At 44.0% G+C, this 23,081-nt stretch overlaps 1 protein-coding gene across 3 annotated transcripts; it reads left to right on the forward strand.

Annotated features, from left to right (window-relative positions):
- Positions 1–17,678: 17,678 nt before the first annotated feature.
- LOC308058136 (uncharacterized protein) lies at positions 17,679–23,033 on the forward strand. Of its 3 annotated transcripts, none has more exons than XM_080412124.1 (3): positions 17,679–20,077; positions 20,174–20,247; positions 22,903–23,033. In XM_080412124.1, the coding sequence occupies exon 1, from the start codon at positions 17,696–17,698 to the stop codon at positions 19,733–19,735; it is 2,040 nt and encodes a 679-aa protein (XP_080268250.1). In that variant the 5' UTR covers positions 17,679–17,695; the 3' UTR covers positions 19,736–20,077; positions 20,174–20,247; positions 22,903–23,033. The 3 variants fall into 3 exon arrangements, with proteins under 3 accessions (XP_080268250.1, XP_080268251.1, XP_080268249.1); XM_080412125.1 differs by having other exon boundaries at positions 17,679–20,026; XM_080412123.1 differs by having other exon boundaries at positions 17,679–20,247.
- Positions 23,034–23,081: the final 48 nt, after the last annotated feature.

Raw genomic sequence — 23,081 nt, forward strand, 5'->3', positions numbered from 1 at the left:
TGTCACTGTAGATGTCCACCAAGAGCTGGACACCTGGCCATCCTGACATGAGGTGTCTTGAAATAGATCTGTATCAGTCATGCCAGTCTATACATGTGCAAGACATTAGGAAGAGCTATAAGAAAGCAAATGCAGCGTAGTCGTGTATTCTGCACATACACACCACACACCGTGGTGTTCTAAAGCAGCCTTCTGCTTTCAGCCTCCCAGGCAACGTTACTTTACAGGACTGTGCCTTTTTGTGGTGGTTCCCAGGCTCGTTCAGTCTCTTACTGAGCCTTCTTTTATGGATGGATGGTTTTTCTGTCGTAGGTGATGATCAGGGCTTGTATGTAAATCTGAAGTTTGACAGGTAATCTCCGTGGAGCAACAGTAGTGGGTAACAGGTAAACTGAAGCCAGGAAAAGGCAAGAGCACGCCTGCAGTTTCAGGCAGTGAGGCTGTAAAGAGGCTGTGTAAGGACAGCGGTGATGACTAATACGTTGTCCTTTCCAGATGCAGACTTGTGGGGTTTGTGGCAAAACAAAATAGCACGTCAGCACAGGATACAGATGCATCCACAAGTCATGACGAAACGAGCTGGTTTGCCTTTACAATTCATTTATCAGATCACTTCCTGTTCCCATTTTGAGGCTAGAGGCTAATGATTGATAAGTATCACTTCAGGAACACTACATGGTGCTCAGCTCAAATGATGTTCAGTTAAAAAGCAAAACAAACAAAAAAACCCCACCCCCACAAAACCCGAAGAGTGTCTGTTTTGGCTTGAAGAGTATTAAGCAACCTGGGAGGACAGCTGAAAACACTTTGCATATGCCGAAGCAAACAAGAATTTTTGTTGCCAGTTTGGATTTGGGGAGTATACAGAGATGTTCATATGCAACGAATCAGTCCCCAGTTCAGAACTTAGATGCTCATTTGCCTGGGGGGGGATGACCCTCCTATACTTTTTTTTATTTAATCAGTGAAAACTGCTAGCTGGGAATTGATTTGGGGGATCGGATCCAGAAACACCTTTCTCTGAAAGGCAGCAGTAACAGCGGTTCAGTAGAAAGGATAAACAGCTTATAGGTGTCTTCTGACACTGAATATTGGTCTAGGACCCAGATTACTAGAAATGCTGTCCTTCCAGGCTTTAGTAATAATCTAAACGTTTCTATAGGTTTTCTATTAATTAGGATACGTAGGGGTGTTTACTGACCATTGAGAAATAATTCCAGTGTTTATCAATCTTGCTGTGTTGTTGGCCGCTTCAACTTGCTGGAATTTGCCACTTTTAATTTGAGGGCAGAACTCTGTGGTTCTTATGCCTATTCCAAGAATTCACGAGGGAGAATAAAAGGCTGTGTGTTGTTTTGGGGTGGGGTTTTTTGTTTGGTTTGGTGGGCTTTTTTGGTTGTGATTTTTTGTTTTGTTTTTTAGAACAACAACCGCCTCAGACACACTGCCATGTCTTAGTCACCTCCTCATTTTCTAGTTCTGTGCAAACGTGCTGCATTAAAATGACAGTCTCTCTCGGTCTGCCCTTACGGAGCCAAGGCAGTTACGGCTGCGATTCCAAAGAGAGGCTATGTCCTTTATTTCATTTGATTCCTATTAGCTGTAACAGAGTCACTGGACAGCACTGAAGGATGCTTTACTCAATGTTCTGTCCTGTTTTTGTTTACCCGATTGCCTTAACGGCACAGAAACCATTAGGAACAGCCTTCAGCAATAAGTATTTAGACCCTGTTCAGAGCTTTGAGCACAGCCATGTGAGTTATCTGCTCTGTTTCTCTGTGCTGCTTCAGATTTAAGTTTTTAGAGTAAATGTGGAGTGTGATCAAGTACAGTTCGGAGCAATTTGCAGGCACTGCTTTTGGAGCCCGTGACAAACTGCCAATGTGAAATAACGCCTCCTGCGACGCTCATCTGCACGGGAAGCTGTGGGAGCAGCACTAAGCGAGGGTTGAGGGCAGAAGGCTTGAGGCTTCTACTTCTTGCCTACAGGTAACAAGCCTGGCCCCGACCAGGGACTGGGGCTCTATGGAGGAGTTTTCCCTGCCTGCCACGTCCAGTTCCCGTAGCCTCTGGGGAGGGACGGTTTCTGCAGCTCCCTCTGTGCTGATGCTGCAGGCAGCAGCTGAACCAGCCGGGCTGGAGCCTATAAAGAGGATCGGAGAAGTGTACTGAGTTTTCCGATGTCCCATCCTAAGCTAGGTGCTCCCTTGTTTTTGGACCAAGGGCTCTGGGGATCTGTGCTGAACTCTTTACAGTTTATTGAGCCTCCTGTGACCAGATGTGGTGATGACCCCGCTTTGTTGAGGGGAAGGATGTCTGATGTTAACTAGTCATGTCCAGTGGAAGCCTGTGGGAGTTAACGTGGGCATAGAGAGTTCTTTAATCCAGTGCTTGGTGGCACAGACTGCTTTAATTTTGACTTAAATAAGATAGGCACTTGGAATGCAAACTGCAGAGATGTTCCACTTACAAGCAAAGCATTTGACCGTTTCACTTTTTTTAGAAAACTGAACAGGCAGTATAAATAAAGGAAGCAAGCTGAACTGTAAAAAAAATAAAATAAAAATCAGTGAAGCTATCAAGGAACTATGTGTACCCTCTAGAACAGGGGTCCTGAAACTTTTTAAACAGGGGGGCGGCGTGCAGATGAAGTGGCAGGCAGTCATCTGCAGTTGCTTGGTTCCCTTCCCCGCCCCCTCCCCCCCCAACCCATGGCAGGGGCAGGGGGGGTCTGTAGATACTGGGGGCCGGATTGAGGACCCTGGGGGGCTGTATCTGGCCTGCGGGCCGTAGTTTGAGGACTCCTGCTCTAGAAATTCAGCTAGCTAACATACCAGTGGGTGAGATTTGTGCATTTTTCTTGGTGGAAAAATATTTCTGCCCTGTGAGCCCTGAGGATGGCTCTGATAGCAGGGAGAGGCAGTTTCTATCACTGTGCAGAAGGGTGATGCTTCTGCTTTCCTGGCTGGGTTTGGTAGTGCTGTCAATGGTGATTGTGTGGCTCTACCAGATCAGTCATTTGAAATGTTGCCGCTTGTTATGTATAATTGGTGGCTTTGGTCTGGTGGGAAGCTAGATCTGCCCTTCACGCTGTGTGACAGGCCATCAAGACCATGTGTCAGACTGGTTATGCCTTTACTGGTGGCTATAGAAAATCAGAGGGCAAGTGCTGCTCCTCACATTCACTCTTTCCGCCTTTTTGCAGGCTCCGTGAGAGAGCACCTAGATGTGTTTGAAGAGTCTGGGAATGAAGCAGACATGGCTTTGCCACCTCCATCAGGATCTCGGAAGGGGAAAATAGTAAGAGAAGCTACCAAAGCCCCAGCAGAATTGGGACAGGGGAGATGGGAGCTCCCAGTAGGGTTGGACATTTGGGAATTGTGTGCCAGACAAGTACAGAATAAATGCTACATGTGAAGCAAAGACACCGTAAGGTGAGGAGTGTGTGAAGGGTGTGTTTGTATGAGAAAGAGCAGTCTGAAGGCACAAAAGGAAAATTGGTTGAACACAAAGATAAAATAAATGAAAACATAAAGCAAAAGCAAGAAAACGAAAGTAGTAGGTAATGTTTATTTGGAGGGGAGTGTGTGTGTGTGTAAATCCCAAGCCTTAGGAATAGCCTGCAATTTCTAAAAAAAAACCCACCCCCAAAAAGGGCAGGCCGGGGGGAGAAAAAAAGAGACTGGTCTAGGAGAAACATGTAAGAACAGGGAAAGAACCTGGAAAGGGCATGAGGTTTAACGAAACATTTGAGTTGCCACTAGCAGCAGGGATGTCCACTGTTAGCCTGTATAAATGTGTGATCTAGTGGTGACACGGCCTCTCCTCTTTCTCTTCTCGGTCCCTGTGCTCCCCTAATACATCTGCCTAGTCTGGGCTCTGGTCCTGCCCCATCGCCAGGGTGTTTGTGCTGTGGCCAGGCTGAAGGGTCCTTAGTTTCTATTGTGCTTGTGGCGGTTCACTATAGTACAAATAATGGATATAAGCTAATTATTAATGTAAGCTATGTTGTCATCGGGAGGCTGAGTGGGAGAGAAAATTCACTTACAAAGTAAAGGTTTTCAAAGAAAATATTTACCAAAGAGCTTTCCCTGTTGATGTGTTCTGTACCTTGGAAATGGAGACTGACTGTTAAAGAAAACCTTGAGTAAAACAAGAATAAAAGAAAAATAACTGAGAGGTTACTGTGCCATGTGCACACTATTGCCAAACAAAGAACTTCAGACTTGATGACAAAGCTGTATATAAGCTTGCATGATGAAATCTGAAGCTGGATAAACGCAGCTTGGTTTTCATTTATAGTTTAGTGCCCGTCATCTGTCCAGCATCATAAAGATCTTAAAGCTGAGCCAAGTTTTAGGAGACCCTGGGTGAGTTATAGTTTCTGATGGAAACCATTCAAAGAAAGATGGGCTTTCATGCCAAAGCAGACAAAAGTTAGGGTTTTGACTGTGTTATGCTTCAAGTTTCAGAATTAAAGTCTAAGCTCAAAGTAAAATAAAACCGGGACACTTCTGGCCAACAAAAGAAAAAGTTAACTGGAGCTGCTGCTTGCTTGCTGCTTTGTTTTGGGGTTTATTTCTTTTTTTGTTGGGTTTTTTTTTTTTTTTTGTTGTTGTGACAATCTGTAGTCTGCCTTTGTGGTTTTTTTTGTACTTCCCACGTTGTCAGAAATGAAAATGGAATACAGATTCTGTTCTGCCTTTTATTTTCTTGTTGACAAACATCTGGAGACTCAGCTTCTGTAATAACTAAGCCTTAGCAAGTAGGTCTTGCTCTACAGTGTCTCTTGGGAGTGGTTGTTACTACTGGCTCTGCTCTAGAGGAGGAAGACAGCTCAACTTGTGTTTTCCCGTTGCAGATGTTGTCCTGGAGAAGGCCATGCATAAGCGCATTCTGAAGCCGTTGAAGAGCCATAATGAAGCAATGTTGAAAGTGTTTCATACTGCAGATGGTTTTTGGAAACAACTGAAGGAAAACTTTCAGGTGGTGCGGCAGAGGAATCCTCAGGAACTGGGCGTGTTTGTTCCAACACCAGACTATGTGGATGTTGAAAGTCTGTGACCACGCAGAAGATGTATTCACCTGAAAAGAAAGTCATGCTGCTGCTGAGAGTTTGCAAATTGATTTATACTGTTATGGAGAATAACTCAGGTATGGTGCTTCTTGTGGTTCAAGGTCATTGTTTTTCTAAACCTGGGGTTGTGTTTTGGTGGAGGAGATGAGACCACCTGATTCTGCAGCTTTGTCTCCTCCTCCTGGAGCTCTTGTAGCATCTCCTTGCCCTTTTGAGAGGGATTCTTCCTCTCTGCTTCCTTCCTGATCTCTCTGCATCTGGCAGCAATTCTTACAAATTCAGTGTGAAGCAGAGTTGTGAAGCAGCTTCAAAAAAAAACCCAACCACCAGCTTTGCTTGACTGTAGGCATTTGAATTTGGCTGTCAGAAAGGCTGTCCTGTAAGCCTAGAATTTGACACTGGTTCTAAATTAGTATTTTCCTGGAAATCGTAATAAAGGATGCACCCAGTATCTAGCTGTAGTAATTCAGCAGTGTGTATGCAATATGACAATTACAAGGGCTCTGTGTTAATGGCTGGAGGAAAGCAGCCCCTGATCCAGTGTTTTGGGTTTGCTGTGCCTCTGAATGTTCTCATTTGGACAATTTCTTTGTGTTTTTGCAAGAGAAATAACATCTATTTTTACGCTGTAGCAGGAGTCCCAAAGTGACTTGAAACCTAGATGGTGAAATGGAACCACAGACCAGTTAAGACCCGCTTGATTAGTCAGTGGCACAGTTAAAACGCTGTGCTGGACAGCATGAATTCATAGGTGCAGCTCTATTGTCTGACATCTTATCATACGCTGCCGTGGTAGGTCACGAGCTAAGGTGAAGCAATGCTGGTGGTAGTGGAAGATTTTTTTCTCTTAAGAAAGTATAAGCTGCTGCAGGTGGTTGGCAGTTTTCTTTCGAGCGCTGAATCTGCAGCTGGGCTCTGTGCCGATCAGGATGCTTGCTTTCTTTTGAGACTTGAGGTGAATGGTGAAAGCTTGAGGCTGTAAAAGACCCCCAGGCACTTTGGCAAGATTTGGGCAGGAGCTTAGACCTGGGTTATTTCTGTGCAAAATCCTGCATTTTAAAATGTATATAGGAATCTTTGCCCAAAGTGATGTAAACTTTGGTTTTTTCTCCATACTGTATTATCACATTGAGTAAGGTATTCCCAACATGCAAAAGAAAAGTACTGAGAGGCTTCTGGTGAACCATTGTACTGAGGGGCTTGGGCTAAGATGCAGCAAATGCTCCTTGGGGTTGTCTTGCTTTGTCATGTAAAGTTTTAAAATGTGGCATCGAGCCAGCACCTGTTTCCAGTACCTGCTTTGTCCTGTAATCTCAGCCATATAATAGTGTAATACCTGGAGGGTATGTCTTAGCTGGTCTGACTTTCAATATCAGCCCTTCAGTCCTCTGGAGTTTCGCCATAGTTTAAACTGGCTCCCGATCTTGATGTTTCAAGTGACCATCACACCGCTTCTGCAATGAGCACAGTTTGGCCAGACCCAGAGATCTAGCCACATAGCGTTTTCTAAAGAGAAAGTTTAAATGCGGTAAGAGGAACACATACAGACCTAGGTACAGCAGAGCCTCTGTGTGTTGCGTGCTGTTGTTACTGATGATGCTTCACCAGCTAGTTGGGAGTTACGTGAGGCTTTGCTCACTGGTGTTTTTAACCATGATCCATCAAGGAAATGTGCAGAGTTTTCATGTAAAATCTAATAGGCTTTTATATACAGGCTTCTCTGCTGGGTTTCGGACTCAGGAACTGATACTTGTGGCTGGATCCTTCCAGAAAGGGGACGTCGTCCGTGCACGTATAAAGAAAATGCCCATTGATTTTCTTTTAGCCACTGACAGAAGTGCGGGTGGAGGTCAGGCCAGACTGGCATGGCTACCTCTTGTGAGTTCACCGGTTGAGCTGACACCAAGGTGAGCCCAGTCTTTAAATTCCCTTGCGTGCTTCAAGGTCTGCGTCATCCAGTTTGTGCTTGTTAGAAGTACAAGATGAAGCTGGACGCTGCCCACCAAGTGTCCGATGATGTTCTCTTTGCTGCACATCCGTAACGAGAGGCTCTAGAGTAATACAAACCCGGTCAGTAAAGGCAGCAAAATAACACTTTCCTTTCAAACACCGAAACTGGCAAAAGGGTGTGATTTGTCTATCGCTGCCTGTGTTCTCTTTGACCCAGGGAGGCTGTTTGGAGCTGATGACTTCTTGCCTGTGTTGGCATATGTGCTGGCCCAGGGTGATACGCTGGAGCTGGATACTGAAACTGAATACATGGTGGAATTGCTGGACCCATCTTTGCTGCATGGAGAAGGTAATCAACTGCTATTAGAACTGAGTGGAGGGCTGGGGAAGGGGGATTCTTCCTCACCTCGTTTGAGTAGAAACCCTTTTGACGGAGTCATGTAGTCGGTGATGGCAGTAGTGTAACAAGAGAACCTCGTAATTATTTCCACCTTAAAATAAGAGAAGGCTGGTTAGCTTGCAGAGTTACAGCCCCAAGTGACCTGGGAATCTACCGACGTCTTAGGAGGGAGTATGTTGTTTTCTGCCAAGAAGGAGGAGGCGTCCTGACTTAGCAAGCAAACATAGGCTGTGCGGGTGCCAACTGTGGTTATCCTTCTGTGCCTGAAAATGTCCCGAGAGTATGTCTGGGTCTGCAGCATTCAATTGAGTTGTGAGACCTGGAATGGGACCCGGGTTAGGTGCTTTGTAAAATCTTTGGGGGAATTCTCTGCCCCTCTGGGGAGAGTGCTTTTGAGAATGTTGCCCCCCTTAATGATCCTGGTTTATGCCCGATACTTGCTTCTCACAGAGTATTTTTATGAGGCCTAGGAATATGTTTCTTAAGGCACTCTTGAACAATGGCTGAAGTCTGCTAGAGGCAAGGAAATCTCCCTCCTTTGTTTTCACGGTGGTGGTTTTAACAAAGAGGTATTCTGCCAGCCCTTGGTAGGCCCCAGAATCTATCAGTTTATGAGGAAGTTTCAAAGGTTCTTGTGACCAAGCTCAGCTGTGAGTTAAGTATATGTGTATACGTCCCATTTCTGCTGTCTCTTGGGTTGCTGAAATTGCTGTATCCTTTTACATGCCGATATGCATGACAGAACTGTGTTGGGTTTCCTCCGGTTCAGTACTAGTCTGTTCCCTGCTTTGTGTGCAGGGTGCATTGTTCAGGAATCTTAGGACAGAAAATACTTGAGATGTGAAGCTGGAGATCATTAACATGCTTGAAAGGCAGAAATATTTACTGGGCTGTTAAGTCGTGTCGTTTTTAATGTAGCAAAAGTCATTCATCTATTGGCTGGCCCTGTCTGTGCACTAGTTAAACTGTACGGTGCAGGAAAAATTGTTTAGTGCTTTGGGGTTGTGCGGTTCAAATGTAAATGTATTTTCCAGTTTGTCTGGTGGGTCTTGCGTGTCTTCCACGTATTGAACTCGTCACAGAGCTGAAAGCGAGAGGATGCTGTCGGTAATACAGAAAGCACTACTGTGAGCATACACTGCATCTCTGAATGACTCCACAAATAGACCGCGCTGCCTCTTAATTGAACGCTCCCACTCAAATAGTTTACTTAAAGAGCAAGAGAAATATATGATAGCTTGTCTTCTGTTTCTCCTGGTTGCTGAGGACTGTTGCCTCCTGCTGAGAGTCCTTTTCCTTTGTGACCTGCAGCTCCTTTTGTACATCGGCAACTCTGTTGTGGCTGTACTTTGTTCTCCACTCATGTAATAAAGGTGAAGTCTGGAGAGCTGTACACGCTGCCTCCTGAACTAGTTGGATGTAGTGTTGGACATAGGTGAACAAACACAGCCTGCCTTTTAAAAACAAAAGCAAAACCTTTGGGATGCTTCCAGGTACAAATCACACGCTCGGTCATTGCTTTGTTGCCACTAAGGGGGTCACTTTTAAGTTCCTGAACAGTGGTAGATGGTCTTTTATGTCATTTAAACAGCTGTGTTTGTTTGATCCCCACTTGAAGCTCAGGAAGAAAAAAAATCGCTGTTTGGAAACTGTTTAGAAGAAAACTCATGTTCCACCTTTGTAAAAACACTCAGGAGTAAAGGAGCGACACTGGTCATTTAAATAACCGGCCACCCCCAGCGCTAGCAGACCCAGAGATGGATACTGTTGCACCACTTTGATAATATGGAGCCCAGGCAACCACTGCACAGCTCTTAGCAGCTGAGAACACACTGTCCAGTATTTTGCAGGCAAGTAAGCTGTTTTTCTTTACGTATAAATATTTTGGCCATAGAATGCAGTGACTTTCGTGTATGTGTGCGTCTGTTTATTAAAAAAAACAAAACAGAAATCGTTTGTACTTTTGCCTGTGACCCGTTGGAACTGGCGTGGTGTTTGCGACCACTCTGAATTGTTCTTCCCCTGCTGTCCTTCACAGGAGGATATTCCTTGGCATATGCTTATGGAGCACTTTTGCTGATCAAGAACTTCCAGGAAGACCAGGCTGCCCAGAAGCTAGAGATACTCTCCGGCAATGGCACAAGAGGAGGACAACTAACAGAACAATGCCTTCAGTTGATGATTTTCAGGTAGAGCTTTAGGCTGAAGAGAAAAAAAGCCCAGGGGATGGTTGTTTTGTTGGAAATCTCCATTTGAGAAGTACGATTCATAATGATTTCCTTGGGGCCACAAGTGGTGTGAAGCAGTGCTGAGAAGATGGCTGGCAAATTTGCCTCTGTTTCAAAGTCTTTCCACTTCATAACAGAGTGTGGTTATGATGGTATAAAGGAAACACTAAATAATGGAGCTTTCCCACTGTCCTTTGTATTTAAGTCGTGCAGAGCGAGGACAGACCAAATTGTATTTTCGATTCAGCTTCTTTGTACGCTTTGCTGTTAAAAAGAACAAACCCAGATTTCCAGTGGTATAAATCATCACAACTCCCCAGTAGCGATTGGTGGCTTACCGTGGGTAATAGAGAGGAGACTTGGCAGAAAAGCTTGCCTACAATTTGAAAGTTTAAGCAAGGAGTAGAGTTCTGTATTGTGGATGTCTTCATGTTTGTAGTTTGTTTTGTGGGTTTTTTTTCTCCCCCCTCCCATTTCTTACTGCTCTTTCAGAGTAGGGCAGTAACTCCAACTGAAGAATAACAAAACAGTCGGGATTACTTTATCTTTTAAAACCAAGTCTGCATGCCTTTCATATAGGAAAAGATTGTTACGTAGATAGGCGTGCTGCTGTCTGTCCAGATGCATCAGTTTGCGAACTGAAGCAAGGAGGATGTTGGAATCGAGAAGAAAGGATTTACTCCTTTGTGTCTGGTTGTTTACAGCCCATACCACAGTGCAAAGCTGCTGGAGAGGCTAACAACAACCGTCAATGAGTTATGATGTAGCTAAGAGCTTGATAAATGAAGGTATGGGGTCAACAGGAAGTAATTAAACCTTTCACTTGCGGCTCCTTCTGCTTTATCAGTGTCCATGCAAACAACCACAGCACATCACTGAACAGGAAGGAGCTGGGAAAAGCAGCAGTCTCCCACAATATGCCTCTCTTAGGAAGAGGAGAACTGACAAACAGAAATTCCAAACTGTGGCATGTCGCGACAGAGGGAAGACACAGTCACTCAATATGAGTGATCAGCAGACTTCGTTTATTGTCTCTTACAGTCACCTTTTATGCCTTGTTATAATTAGCTCATACATATTACAAAAGTTAAGCTCATTATTGGTTAGTTGCCTAAATACCAAGTCCGCCCCTAGTTTCTCTTCTGTAGTTATCTGTTCCCACCTGCAACATTCTTTTCCCACCGAAATCTTCCTGTTATTGTGTAACAAAAACAGCCAAAGACAGTGTATTTTGCTTTACTTCAGATAAGCTGAGAGCCATGTGCATTTTTGTCCAGCCAGCTGGACTATGGCTATGTGACCCTTTTCAGCTAGCCAGTTATCCACAGTGGCAAGTGCACAAAGCTAGTACATCTTACTGGGATCCATTTTATATTCTGCTTACCTGTAGTTAGGTGTCACATTCAAGTACCTTGAGTCTTTGTTCTTTCTAGCAAAATATTACGCTTAATAGGAAAATTAATCAACTTTGTATTTCTGCTGGATGACTAAATGACAGAAGATTTTTTTCAGCAGGATCTTGTATTCAGTTTCACCTTCTCTTCCTCAGCAACTGAATTTCAGCCAAGCTACCTGTACAGCTGGACGCCGTGCTGGATGCTGGAAGATGCAGGGGAGCACAGGAAGAGCTGGCACCAGCTGTGTCCAGGGCTGCTCCTTTGACTCTTTGAAAGAGAGCCTCAAATCAGTAAGGTCGCTCCGCTTCCAGGCTATGCTTGGCACAAATTCAAGCACTTTGCTGCCTGCCCAGAATGCCAGTTTTCCATCTCCCTTCTCCACATCTGCAGTCCTGACATGAAGCACCTTCCCTACAAGGTATGTGTAACACAGCTTCAGCTCAACTCATCTTTCCCACATTGAACCAGGATGTGGTCACTACATGTCTGTGGTGCTGTCTCACAGCCTTACCACCAGCTTTTGGGTCCTGGAAAGGCCTTCATCCTCCCTCCCTCAAAAGGATGGAAAAGCAAAAAATCCGGTATTTTGATGATGATGAAATACAACTTGCTGATACTGCATAAAGAATTTTGATACTTACTATATGAGTTACAGGCATTTGCACAAACCTCAGCCTCTCCTTGAAGCAATCCTGTCCATCTAGAAGCATCGAAAAACAGGTCTTCTGTGTGTTAGCTACGTTAGAAATTGAAACTGTAGTGTGCTTTGCCTTATTTAGAGCTGATTTGATTTTTTTTATTTATTTTTTTCTTCACACCGGCTAACAAAAATGGATTAGTTCTGCTCAGTCCTAATGGTTTAAAAGCTGTTGCAAAGTTCCAGTGTTTCAGTCTGCAAGCTATCAAAAGTTTATTAAAAACCCAGAGTGCTCTTTGGAACTGAAGTCATATGAGCATTCTTCTCAGTCTTAGCTTTTAACAGCTTGTTCTTAGGAAACGTGAATTTTTGCTATTGTGATTTAGCATGCTTAATTTATTCAGCGTACAAACGTAAGTATCAGCTCAGTAAATAAACAGGTCTTTCTTACTGTCATTTTTCCCATCTCCTTTCATTTTACTGCTTTTAGTTTCTAATTGCAGTTAGTTTTTTGCAAAAAAGCACGTGATGGCAGGCTGCTTTGCTCATGTGTCCAAAAGTGTTTTGTGGTTGGGTGTGTTTTTTTCCAGTTGCTTTTTATTTTACTTTTTAAATACTTTTTGAAAGGTAGAACTGCGTTTCCTTGTAGGACTTGTTTAGAATTAATCTATGTTATCAGTTGTGCACATGTGTGAATTTCAGCAGAGAAAAAAGATCCAGCTTTTGCCTCGTGATCATACGGTTTTACTTTAATGTTGCAGAGTAAATTTTCTTTCTGCCTCCCTCTAAGCCTGTTAGATGAAATTTGGTTACATCAGGCTCAGACACTAAGTTGCCATCGGTTAATGTGATGAAAATGTCCTGCATGAAAATGGATTGCCTTTTGCATGCTGCAGCATAAAGAGTGTGAATGGTTTATCGTGCAGCAACCTCTGGATCAACACCCTTGTGTGTTGCTGGCAGAGGGTTGGGTTTTTTTCTTTTTCCTTATGATGAACATATTGTGTGAAGCTTCTCTTCAATAGTATTGACCAGCAGTTGCAGCATCATCTCTTGGGCATGCTGCCTCTTGCGGCGCAGTTCCCTAACAACCGAAAAAGAAAGAGGTGGTCCCCCTGCCCGACCCTGAGTGTACAAGACCGGAGCAACTATAGTCTTAGCCATTTCTAAATCCACCTCCCTTAAAGCTTGTTTCTTTATTTTTGCCCACAGATCGCGTGGATCAGGAGAGTATAAATCAGGTCCTTTTTCAGGGTCTGCCAGTCCTGGGTCAAAGGGATCTTCCTCTGACGGATACTCAACTGCATTGACACCCAGGGGTTTAGAGCACTGTGACTTAGAGGCTGGTAAAGAGCATGCGACTCCTCTTCCTCTCCTTCCTCTGCCTTTTCTTCTTGTGCTTTCATAGTTTCAAAAATAACTCTCCATGAAGAGAGCAGACGGTGGGACTCAGTATTGCCTTTTGTCACAGAATCCCACAATTTCACCCCTGTGTTGTTCTGAAGTTCCCGTGCAAAAATTGTAGATGCAGTCACTGCGGGCATATCTACTTGCACCCACTTGAGCATTGCTTTAAGGTCATGCCCAGAAATACTTTTCTCATGTTTGTTAGGGAGACTTTTCATAAGCTCATAAACGTCTCTTTCTGGGGACGAAGCCTGATTCGCCATTACGCATTTCCCACAGCTCACCTCTCAACTCCGGAGGGATTTCAGGCCGGCCGGCTCCCACTTCAGCGGTTCATTCAGAGTTCTGTGGGATTTGCTGCAAGTCGCTCAGGCGATTCAAGAGCCCCTCCACGTCGGATCCTTCACTGGATCATGTCAGGGTCACCAATTTGTGGCGAATGAGGAGACGGGACACAGCTTGATGCAAGCAAGATGTCAGTTTATTAGTGATTTTCTTACAATTATATACGTTTCTACCTTCTACATATTACACACCAATTGGTTGACATTTAAGACACACCGTTTAAACAATAGGAAGTTTACCTTATCATAGCAACAATTTCTATTCCAAAGTTAGGGAGTTTCTTTCTAGGCGGCTTTCTTGATTAACAAAGTTACATATCGGCGCCATCCGTTCCCTTATCCGGCTACTTGTTTCTCTGTCCGTCTTGCTGCCTCCTCAGCTGTAGCGGCTCAGGGGTCTGCAGTTAGCTTGTTCCTTGGTTCCCAGGGCTTGTGCCCTACAAGTCTTATTCATCAAGCTAACAGTACTTGGACTCTTGTTCTTGAGGCCTTGTCCTACAGCCTCTGATGTTTATTTTGCTTCACAGCATTTAGTTTCCTAGTAAGGCCAAACACCCAGTCCCGTTAAAACCACTGATGTTTTCAATGGGGCTTTAAGACTGCTATCTGTTCGTTTGTAATTGCAGGGTTAGAATGTGAGCCAAGGAAAGGAGGATGTCAACTTATGAATTTGTTATGCCTGCCACAGTCTTATCACCAACGTCAATTCACAAGGTGGCTGTAATGTACAGGAATCACTGGTGTGCGTTTCACAACTAGAACATAGAGAGGATTGCTGTTTGTTGCTGAGCTTCCTGTTTTCAGAGGATGAGGTTTGGAGGTTTTGTTTCTGATGTCTGTTTTCTCATTCTACAGAACTACCTTCGTGTTGCATTCCAGGAAGTTAACAGTGCGTGTACAGGAAAGACCTTACTAGTAAGACCCTACATCACTACCGCAGATGTATGTCAGCTTTGTGCTGAAAAGTTTAGAGTGGAGAATCCAGAAGACTATAGCCTGTTTCTTTTTGTTGATGACACCCGGCAGCAACTGGCAGAAGATACCTACCCTCAGAAGATTAAGACAGAGCTGCACAGCCGCCCGCAACCCAAGGTCTTTTGCTTTGTCTACAAGCGCATTAACAGTGATCCATATGGTGCCATTTTTCAAAACAATGATGAGTCAGCTTCTTAAAACCAGCAACTCCTTTAATTTCTGTTCCTTGTTAACTCTTGAAAACATCTTTGCTGGCTGCCTGCCTTAGGAGCTAAAAAAGGTCTTAAACCATAAATACCTAGTTAAACATGTGCATTGCATACAACACTCCGTGTAAACCGTGCGTATGGCCAGTTATACAGTGTTCCACCAGTGTGTTTGAGCCAGCAGCCCATGAGGCTGAATTTCTTGTACCACAGACTCTTTTGAAGCATATTATACCGTGGCCCTTTGCAGGTCTCTTGCTGTAGTGTGCAAAAATGTATTTTCTTGCACTCACTCTATAGCCGAATGTCTTAGCATACATATACTTGAATCAAAATGACAAGTGTTTCAGTAAACCAACTGGTATGAGCTTAGTTTCACCAGCATGAGTTTGACAAGACTGTCCGATGCAGCGCATCAGTTAACTCCTCATTACTTGGATGATTGCATCCTTTCCTAATTTTTTTAATTACAGAGATTCGCCGTGTTTTTACGTGTGTGTGTATATATATATATGTATTTGTTCCTTCCAGTTGTTTTTATTCCCCTTCTTTTGGGGGGTTTGAGAAGGTGGGCACAGAATGGGAGTCTTTGTAGGGACCCAGGAAATGAAGTGTTTAACAGTAAAGCTTAAAGCGTTTGCTGTACGGAAGGTTTCTCTGTACCCACCACATCAGTTGCTTATTTAGCAGTGCCCTGTGGAAGTCTGCATATTCATTAACGAGCTAACAGTAGCTTGGCTCTGTGTAGAAAGGAGAGGAACTATGAAGAACACACACCCATCCCTGCTTTTATTTTTTATTTTTCCTTAAACGTCCAGTGTTTCCAGGGCCTTTGCTTTCTCTTGCCACATTGGCAAAGCGTCCCAAGCTCTATTGCCCCATAGTCAAAAAAAGTCTTCAGTAATTGCTGGGATGGTGAGTGAGTTTTGGGCTTCTAGCCCTCCGTTCCTTCAGTCGTGAATTCCGCTCAGTTAAAGACTCAAGAGAATTGCTTAAAACTTGCATTTGGAAGTCACGCCTCAAACAATGAATTTGTGGAGATCCATTTATTTATTTACACTAACAAAGAAAAAACTGTAATACTGCATCAAAATGAAACTTAGTGGCTGCTGAATCACTGAGTAATAGCATAGAATCGCTGCTTAAGCCTTTACCACAATCATCGCAATGTTTGTTTGTAGACTGCTTGGTTTTTTGTAAAGTCGTGTGGCTGCGTGTGGTGCATTATTCCCAAGGTGCTCCTTACTGCTCTGATGCTCTGTACATTCGCAGTACTGGGTAAAGCGGAAGGCTTTGGGGCTGGGGAAGAGTGGCACGGACATGTTACTGCTCTCTCTGTCGCACCGGAATTTCAACAGCTGGGTTTGGCTGCTAAATTGATGGAACTACTGGGAGAAATTTCAGAAGTGTGAGTACCATGCTTATCTTTAATCTTCTAAAAGTAACCTCTCAACTGACATGGCTTAGGTATTTGACTTGCATGAAAGAGACCCGGAATTTTGCTTTAAGTAGTGTTCTGATTCGCTGAGGATTCCCTGTAATTAGAGAACAAGACTAAAACTGTCATGTGGCGGTGTAAGATCTCAGGGTTTCTATGAAAGCTAACTTGCCAGAATGAGTAGGGTGTAGCCTGAATTCTAATAGAGATACTGTATAGAAAAAGGTCCTTGTCTTGACAGCAAGAGAGTTTCATGGAGGGTCAACACTTTCCCGTAGGGTCTCCAGCGTGCTTGTTCAGTGATCATGAGATTTTTGCAGTTCCTGCAGGCAGCCTTGGAACCAATTCTGTATGGCAGACAGTACCTTAGCTTACTTTTTGTCATGCTTGGCTGCTTGTACTTGCTGAAGATTTAATTGAGCATCAAATGAACCCACAGGGAAATGTCCTGAACTCATGGTGGTAGGGCAACCCCATTGTAATCGGTAAAATGGGAAAATTGCACACTGAGGAATCTGCCTTGTGAGGAGAAGGGCTGCCTTGTGTTAGGTGACTGAACTTTGTGACCCGTTCCGCCACTGCCCCCTGCCACACACATTGAAGGAGGCAGTCCCTAAGCCAATGCAATTGAAAATGTGGATTTTTAGATTATTTTTTTTTAAAATGAAAGATTTCTTATGTGTATGAGACCTGTGCAAGTGCTTAGCTTGCCCTGTTCTTTCTGTTCATAACTTTGAACCTACAGGCTGGTATAAAAGAATGGTTATATGACAAAAATAGAATAAAATCTGAACTTATACCGGATTTGTCCCTTGGGAAAGGAGTGCATCTGTTACTGCAGTGTGAAAGGTGTTTGATTAGCATATGACATCGTCAGACCTGCTCTTGGTCAGATTACAAGTTATGGGTTATTTAGCAATACATTCACCTGCTGTTCCTTACTGTGGTTTTTCTTTGGTTTTATGTTTCCAAAGAAAGGGTGGATTTTTCGTCGATCTCTTTGTGAGAGTATCAAATCGGGTTGCAGTAAATATGTATAAGCAGCTCGGCTACCGTGTGTACCGGACTGTTGGGGCTTTTGCTGTATTGAATGATTATACTGAACTTTGAAGCAAGTGGAAAAATACTGAAGAAATAAGACGAGGGCACAATCAGAACAGTGGAATGAAGAGGGAGGAACAAATTGCAGGTGCTTGCACAAAAACAGGGCCAGCAGGACGCGATAAGAGGAGCTGGGAAACGGCAGAAAAGAGCCCACGTGCCAGAATGAGCAGAAACAGAAATCTTGCCAATAAACAATTGTTAACCAATCATATTATTATATGCTTGTAAGATAGCCAATCATATTATCACACGCTTATAGAGTGCCTTATAAAAGTGTACCTGGTTTGTACAATAAACGGATCAGATCTTGAACTCCATGAGTATTTGAATCTGACTCCCGCTCGCCCAGAATGCCCGCAGCATCTGGTGACCCCGACGTGTGGATCGGTCGAAAAGTCAGGAGGATTCGTTAAGGATCGTGTTACAAGCTGCGGAGCCGGCAAGGATCCTGCTGCCAGCGGAGAGAGAGCTGGGCGCCCGAAGAAAGGCGGAACGTGCACGGCTGACCGGTGAGTCAGGAAATTTATGCAGGATGGGAATCACTGCATCAGTGGTGGAAAAAGCAATCGTAGACAGTTTGATGAAACTGGCAGAGAAAACTGAAACGCCAGTCTCACGGCAGGCAGTAATTGATCTGCTATGTTGGAGTCGCCGCCGTGGTTACCTTGCTTCTACGCAAGATGTATATAGTACTGAAACATGGAAGAAAGTGGGAGAGGACTTATGGGAATCTGTGCAAGTCGGGACTAAGGGGGTAAAGACTTTGGCTCGCACGTATCGGGCTGTACGGGGTATGGTCGCGCAGTTACACGGCGAGGCACAAGTCGCTGCAGCTGTTAAAGCTGCAGTGCGGTCTCCCGGCGATCCTACCGCTCAGCCGGAGGAAGAGCCAGAGGGGCAGCCTCCGTGCAAAACCCCCCCCGATCATACATCTAAAGCTTATCCAGTAATGACTACTGCTGAACGAATAGCGTGGGGATTAGATGATGAATTGCCACCCTGGTGTCCTGAAAAGGAACAAACGGCAAGCGGCAGACAGACATTAATACCGGCAGTTACGAGTACTGGATGTAAGACTGCTGGGATGGGAATAACACAGCCCACAGCTCCACCAGGGGAGGAAATGGAGACTGAGCCTGAACTGTTTGGCAATCTGCCTCCTTTACCTCCCGAAAGTGGCAGTCTTTGCAGTAGTGATGAAGAGGCAGCACCGACGCCTTATTCGGCACTACGGAGAGAGCTGCGACAGCAGGAAAAGAAGATGTCCAACCTACTACATCATATGGAGAGGCTCGACAAGGACTCTAAAAAGAAAGATGTTAAAAAGGCGTATAAAAGTGCCCATAAGGCTATAATTGAGGGGTTAGAGGCTCTGGGGGATAAAATTGAACAAGATGCGCGCGCGGTACCTATAGACCCTAATTTTGACCCTCGAAGGCGATACAGGGGCCTGGTAGAGAATTGTACCATAGAAGGGGATTTTTCGTTTACCCCATTAGCTGCTCCTGTAGTGTTGCGACAGGGTCAGCCGACATGGGAACCCCTGGATTGGAAATTGGTGCAGGGCATTCAAAAAGCCATAATGCAGTATGGCCATAATAATAAATTAGTGAGAAATCAAGTAACAGCCTTAATTAAGTATACTGAGTTGGTGCCGGCCGACCTAAGAGCAGTTATGGAGCTTATCCTGTCTCCAACAACATTCATGCTTTGGTTAGCAAAGTGGCAGGAGTATCTAGAGGTGAAACTTATAGAAAACATTCAATTGCCACAAGGAGATCCCTTACGAGTAGCGCCGTTAGATGCCTTAATGGGTACAGGTCCTTATCGTGATGGACCTGCACAAGCAGCGTTACATACCAGGGTGTTACAACAATCGAAACAAGCTGGGTTAGCAGCTTTCTTGGCGTTACCTCAATTGCATACACCAACCTTACCATATACCAAAATCTTGCAGAAACCTAATGAATCTTTTTTTAGTTTTGTTGACAGGTTAAGAGACGCCATTGATAATGCTCCTAATGTCACTCCAGATCTCAAGATTATGTTGACTAAAGAGATCGCTGTACAAAATGCAAATGTCCCTTGTAAGCAACTTATAGCATCCTTACCCCCTGGGGCATCCATCGCTCAAATGATAGAGGCATGCGCAAGGGCTCCTTTGGTTGAGGAAGAGGAAAAGGCAAAAATACATGCCAATGCTCTAGCAGTAGCTCTAAACAACAACAAGGTACAAGGCCGAGGGGACCAGGGTCCTAAGCCAAAATGTTATCAATGTGGACAGGAAGGTCACTTTAAACGTGACTGCAAAAAGAATCTAGGAGGAAAGTCTCTGTTGAATGGAAATTGTTTGCGTTGTCAAAAATTTGGTCATAAAGCGGCCGATTGTCGCTCAAAATTTAGAAAAGATGGCACACCCCTCTTTGTTCCGGGAAACAGGGACAGCCGCGTTCTGAGGGACGCGGCCAAGAAATATCCCCAGAACCCAACAAAATTCATGGCTGCCTCGGCAAGCTGTATTCAGCCACCAGAGGAAGCGCAGGAGTCGATTTGGCCGTGGCAGAACCTGTAAATATCACTGATGAAAAGGTACATGTACTTCCTTCTACAGTTAGTGGTCCTTTGGGTTATGGTTTATCTGCACTCCTTATAGGACGCTCTTCTGCGTCAAAAAAGGGGATTTTTGTTCTTCCTGGTTGTATTGATGCCGATTATACCGGACCTATTGGAATTATGGTAAAAGTTTTTTCTCCACCTGTTCATATTCCAGCAGGAAGCACTATTGCACAGCTCATTCCATTCCAAGCTACTGTCCCTCAAAAAGGAGAAAAGGACAGGGGTCAAGGTGCATTTGGCTCAACGGGTATGCCTAACATTGCCTTTTGTCAACTTATTGGTGCCGAGCGGCCAAAATGTAATGTTAAGATATCTGGTCCACAAGGTCTAAATCTTCCTAATGTTTCAATGATGATTGATACTGGTGCTGATGTTACTGTTCTTCCTTTTTCAGTTTGGCCTACCATGTGGGAATTAGATAGTGCGGGTTCAACCATTTCAGGCATTGGGGGAAGTCGTCTGACACAGGTCAGTAAAAACTTCATTCTTTTCATGGATCAAGAAGGACATCAAGCATGGGTAAAACCTTATGTCCTACACACATCCTTGTCCTTGTTAGGTAGAGATGTACTTTCCCAATGGGGAATGAGAATCTCTACAGATTTTTGATTGGGGCCATTGATAGCAGCTCTCGCCCAACCTTAAAATTAAAATGGAAATCAGAAACTCCCGTATGGGTTGATCAATGGCCCTTACCTCAAGAGAAGCTGCAACACATTCAAGAATTAGTCCAAGAACAATTGGATTTAGGCCACATCAGACCTTCTGTTAGCCCATGGAATACACCCATTTTTACAATTCAAAAGAAATCAGGAAAATGGAGATTATTACATGATTTAAGAGCAATAAATGAAAAAATGGTTGACATGGGTGCCCTTCAGCCTGGACTGCCTTCTCCCACTATGTTACCACAAAATTGGGACCTATTAATTATTGATTTAAAAGATTGTTTTTTCACTATTCCTCTGCATGAGGATGATTGTGAAAAATTTGCATTTACAGTACCAGCTATAAACCGTGCCGCTCCAGCAAAAAGGTATGAGTGGGTAGTACTACCTCAGGGTATGAAAAACTCCCCAACAATATGTCAGTGGTTTGTGGATTTAGCTCTACAATCTTGGAGAGAGAATAATCCTAACCTTATTACCTATCATTATATGGATGATCTCTTAATAGCCAGCCCTCACACACTAGCCCCTGAAAAAGAACAGGAACTTATACAGAGTCTGCAGACCTTTGGATTGGTTATAGCAAAAGAAAAGGTACAAAAACTAGCGCCCTGGAATTATCTTGGTCTGCGCATCTCAGAAACAAGAATCCAGCCACAAAAAATTATTAGTGTCCCAAATATAAAAAACGTCAACGATGTCCAGAAACTAGTCGGAGACATTCAATGGTTAAGAACTTTCTGTGGAATTACCAATATGGATTTGGCTCCTTTATTGGCATTATTGAAGGGTGGCTCGTCACCCGCTGATCCCAGATCTCTTTCACCTGAAGCTGAAAAAGCCCTAGAGAAAATTACACAGAAAATTCAAAATGTTGGAGTGGACAGGCGACTATTGAATTGTCCATTTACCCTACTCGTGTATAACCGAGACACAGAAATTGTGGCTATAATAGCACAATTGCCCGTTGATCGATCTATGATTCGGTTAGAATGGGTTTTCCACAGTAACACCTTAAAAGCCACAGTTACTACTAGAGTGGATGCAGTAGGACAGTTATTGCTGAAGGCACGAGAACGTTTGCGTACTCTCGCAGGCTGCGACCCTGAAAAAATTATTTTACCTGTGAAAATTTTGTCCTTGGCTGACTGGTGGATTCAGATTTCTGAGTGTTTTGCAGTGGCAACCCTAGGTATTCAATTAGATAATCATTATCCCAATCATCCCTTATTTAAAACTTCCTTAGTATTGGAGGAAAAATCTTTACAGCAACAAAATCCTATAAAAAATGCACTTACGGTTTTTACCGACGCTAGTAGCAAAACTCAAAAGTGTGGCTATGCCTATAGGGATGACAGGAACAATTGGATTTCTCATATAGAACAAATGGAAGGTTCAGTTCAAGTTTTGGAATTAAGAGCAGTGTTAATGGTGTTTCAGGAATTTCGCAATGTCCCTCTTAATGTTGTGAGTGATTCTAAATATGTTGTTGGAATAGTTTCGCGTCTTTCGCGTTCCCTTTTAGGGTCTTTTACGAATGACAGACTTATGGCCCTAGTTATTCAGATGTGGAATGAAATAAATTTTAGACAATTTCCTTGGTGGATCACGCATATCAGAAGTCATCTGGATTTACCTGGTGTCTTATCAGAAGGTAATGCTTATATAGACACTCAGGTGGCATCCCCAGTATTACAAAATTCTCCTCTAAAACAAGCAACAGAGTCACATGCCTTTTTTCACCAATCTGCCCGGTCTCTCCAAAAACAGTTTGGTCTGTGTCGTCAAGACGCTAGGACTGTCATAGCGGCCTGTCCTGATTGTGCCAGGTTAACACCTCTTCAACAGGAAGGTACAAATCCTAGAGGGTTACAACCTCGACAAATCTGGCAAACTGATGTTACAGAATTCACCCCATTTGGAGTACTTAAATATGTCCATGTCACAATTGATACCTGCTCGAAAGCTATTTGGGCGACTGCTCATAAATCTACCAATGCTGTTGCCTGTATTCAGCATTGGATGTCAGCCATGGCTGTGCTGGGCCGCCCAGATATGGTAAAAACAGATAATGCCCCTGCATATCTTAGTGCCAGAATAAAGACCTTTTTGCTGCAATGGCAGGTGAAGCACGTTACCGGAATTCCGAATAATTCTGGTGGTCAGGCAATTATTGAACGTGCCCATCAATCATTGAAACATTACCTGTCTGTTTTTCGAAAAGAGGGGGAGAGGAGTCCTCATGTAATAGTGGCAAAAGCATGCTATGTACTGAACTGGTTGAATCCCAGAACGGAATGTACTGAACAGCCGATTTTCTATCACTTTTCTAACAATCCCAACGATTTTTCGAATCGTGACATAGCTGTCCAGGTATTTGACCCTGTCTCAAATTGTTGGTCAGGACCTCATAATTTATTAACGTGGGGTCGGGGTTATGCATGTATCTCCACAGGGGCAGTGACCAAGTGGATTCCGGCAAAATGGGTTCGCCCGTGGATTGAAAACCGACCCACTGAAAAGAAAAAGCAGGGTGACTACGACAGGATTGACTCCTAAATGAACAGGAGGGATCAGTGGGCTCAGTGGGCACAGCATCGAGAAAGGTTATTCCGACCGCCACGACCAAATGAA

The sequence above is a fragment of the Falco punctatus genome (genome assembly GCF_963210335.1).
Source record: "Falco punctatus genome assembly, contig: scaffold_25, whole genome shotgun sequence".
Lineage (NCBI taxonomy): Eukaryota > Metazoa > Chordata > Aves > Falconiformes > Falconidae > Falco > Falco punctatus.

Bases quoted from the DNA above. Each gene is read 5' to 3' on its own strand.
- LOC308058136 (XM_080412123.1), top strand. From the start codon at position 17,696: ATGGGAATCACTGCATCAGTGGTGGAAAAAGCAATCGTAGACAGTTTG.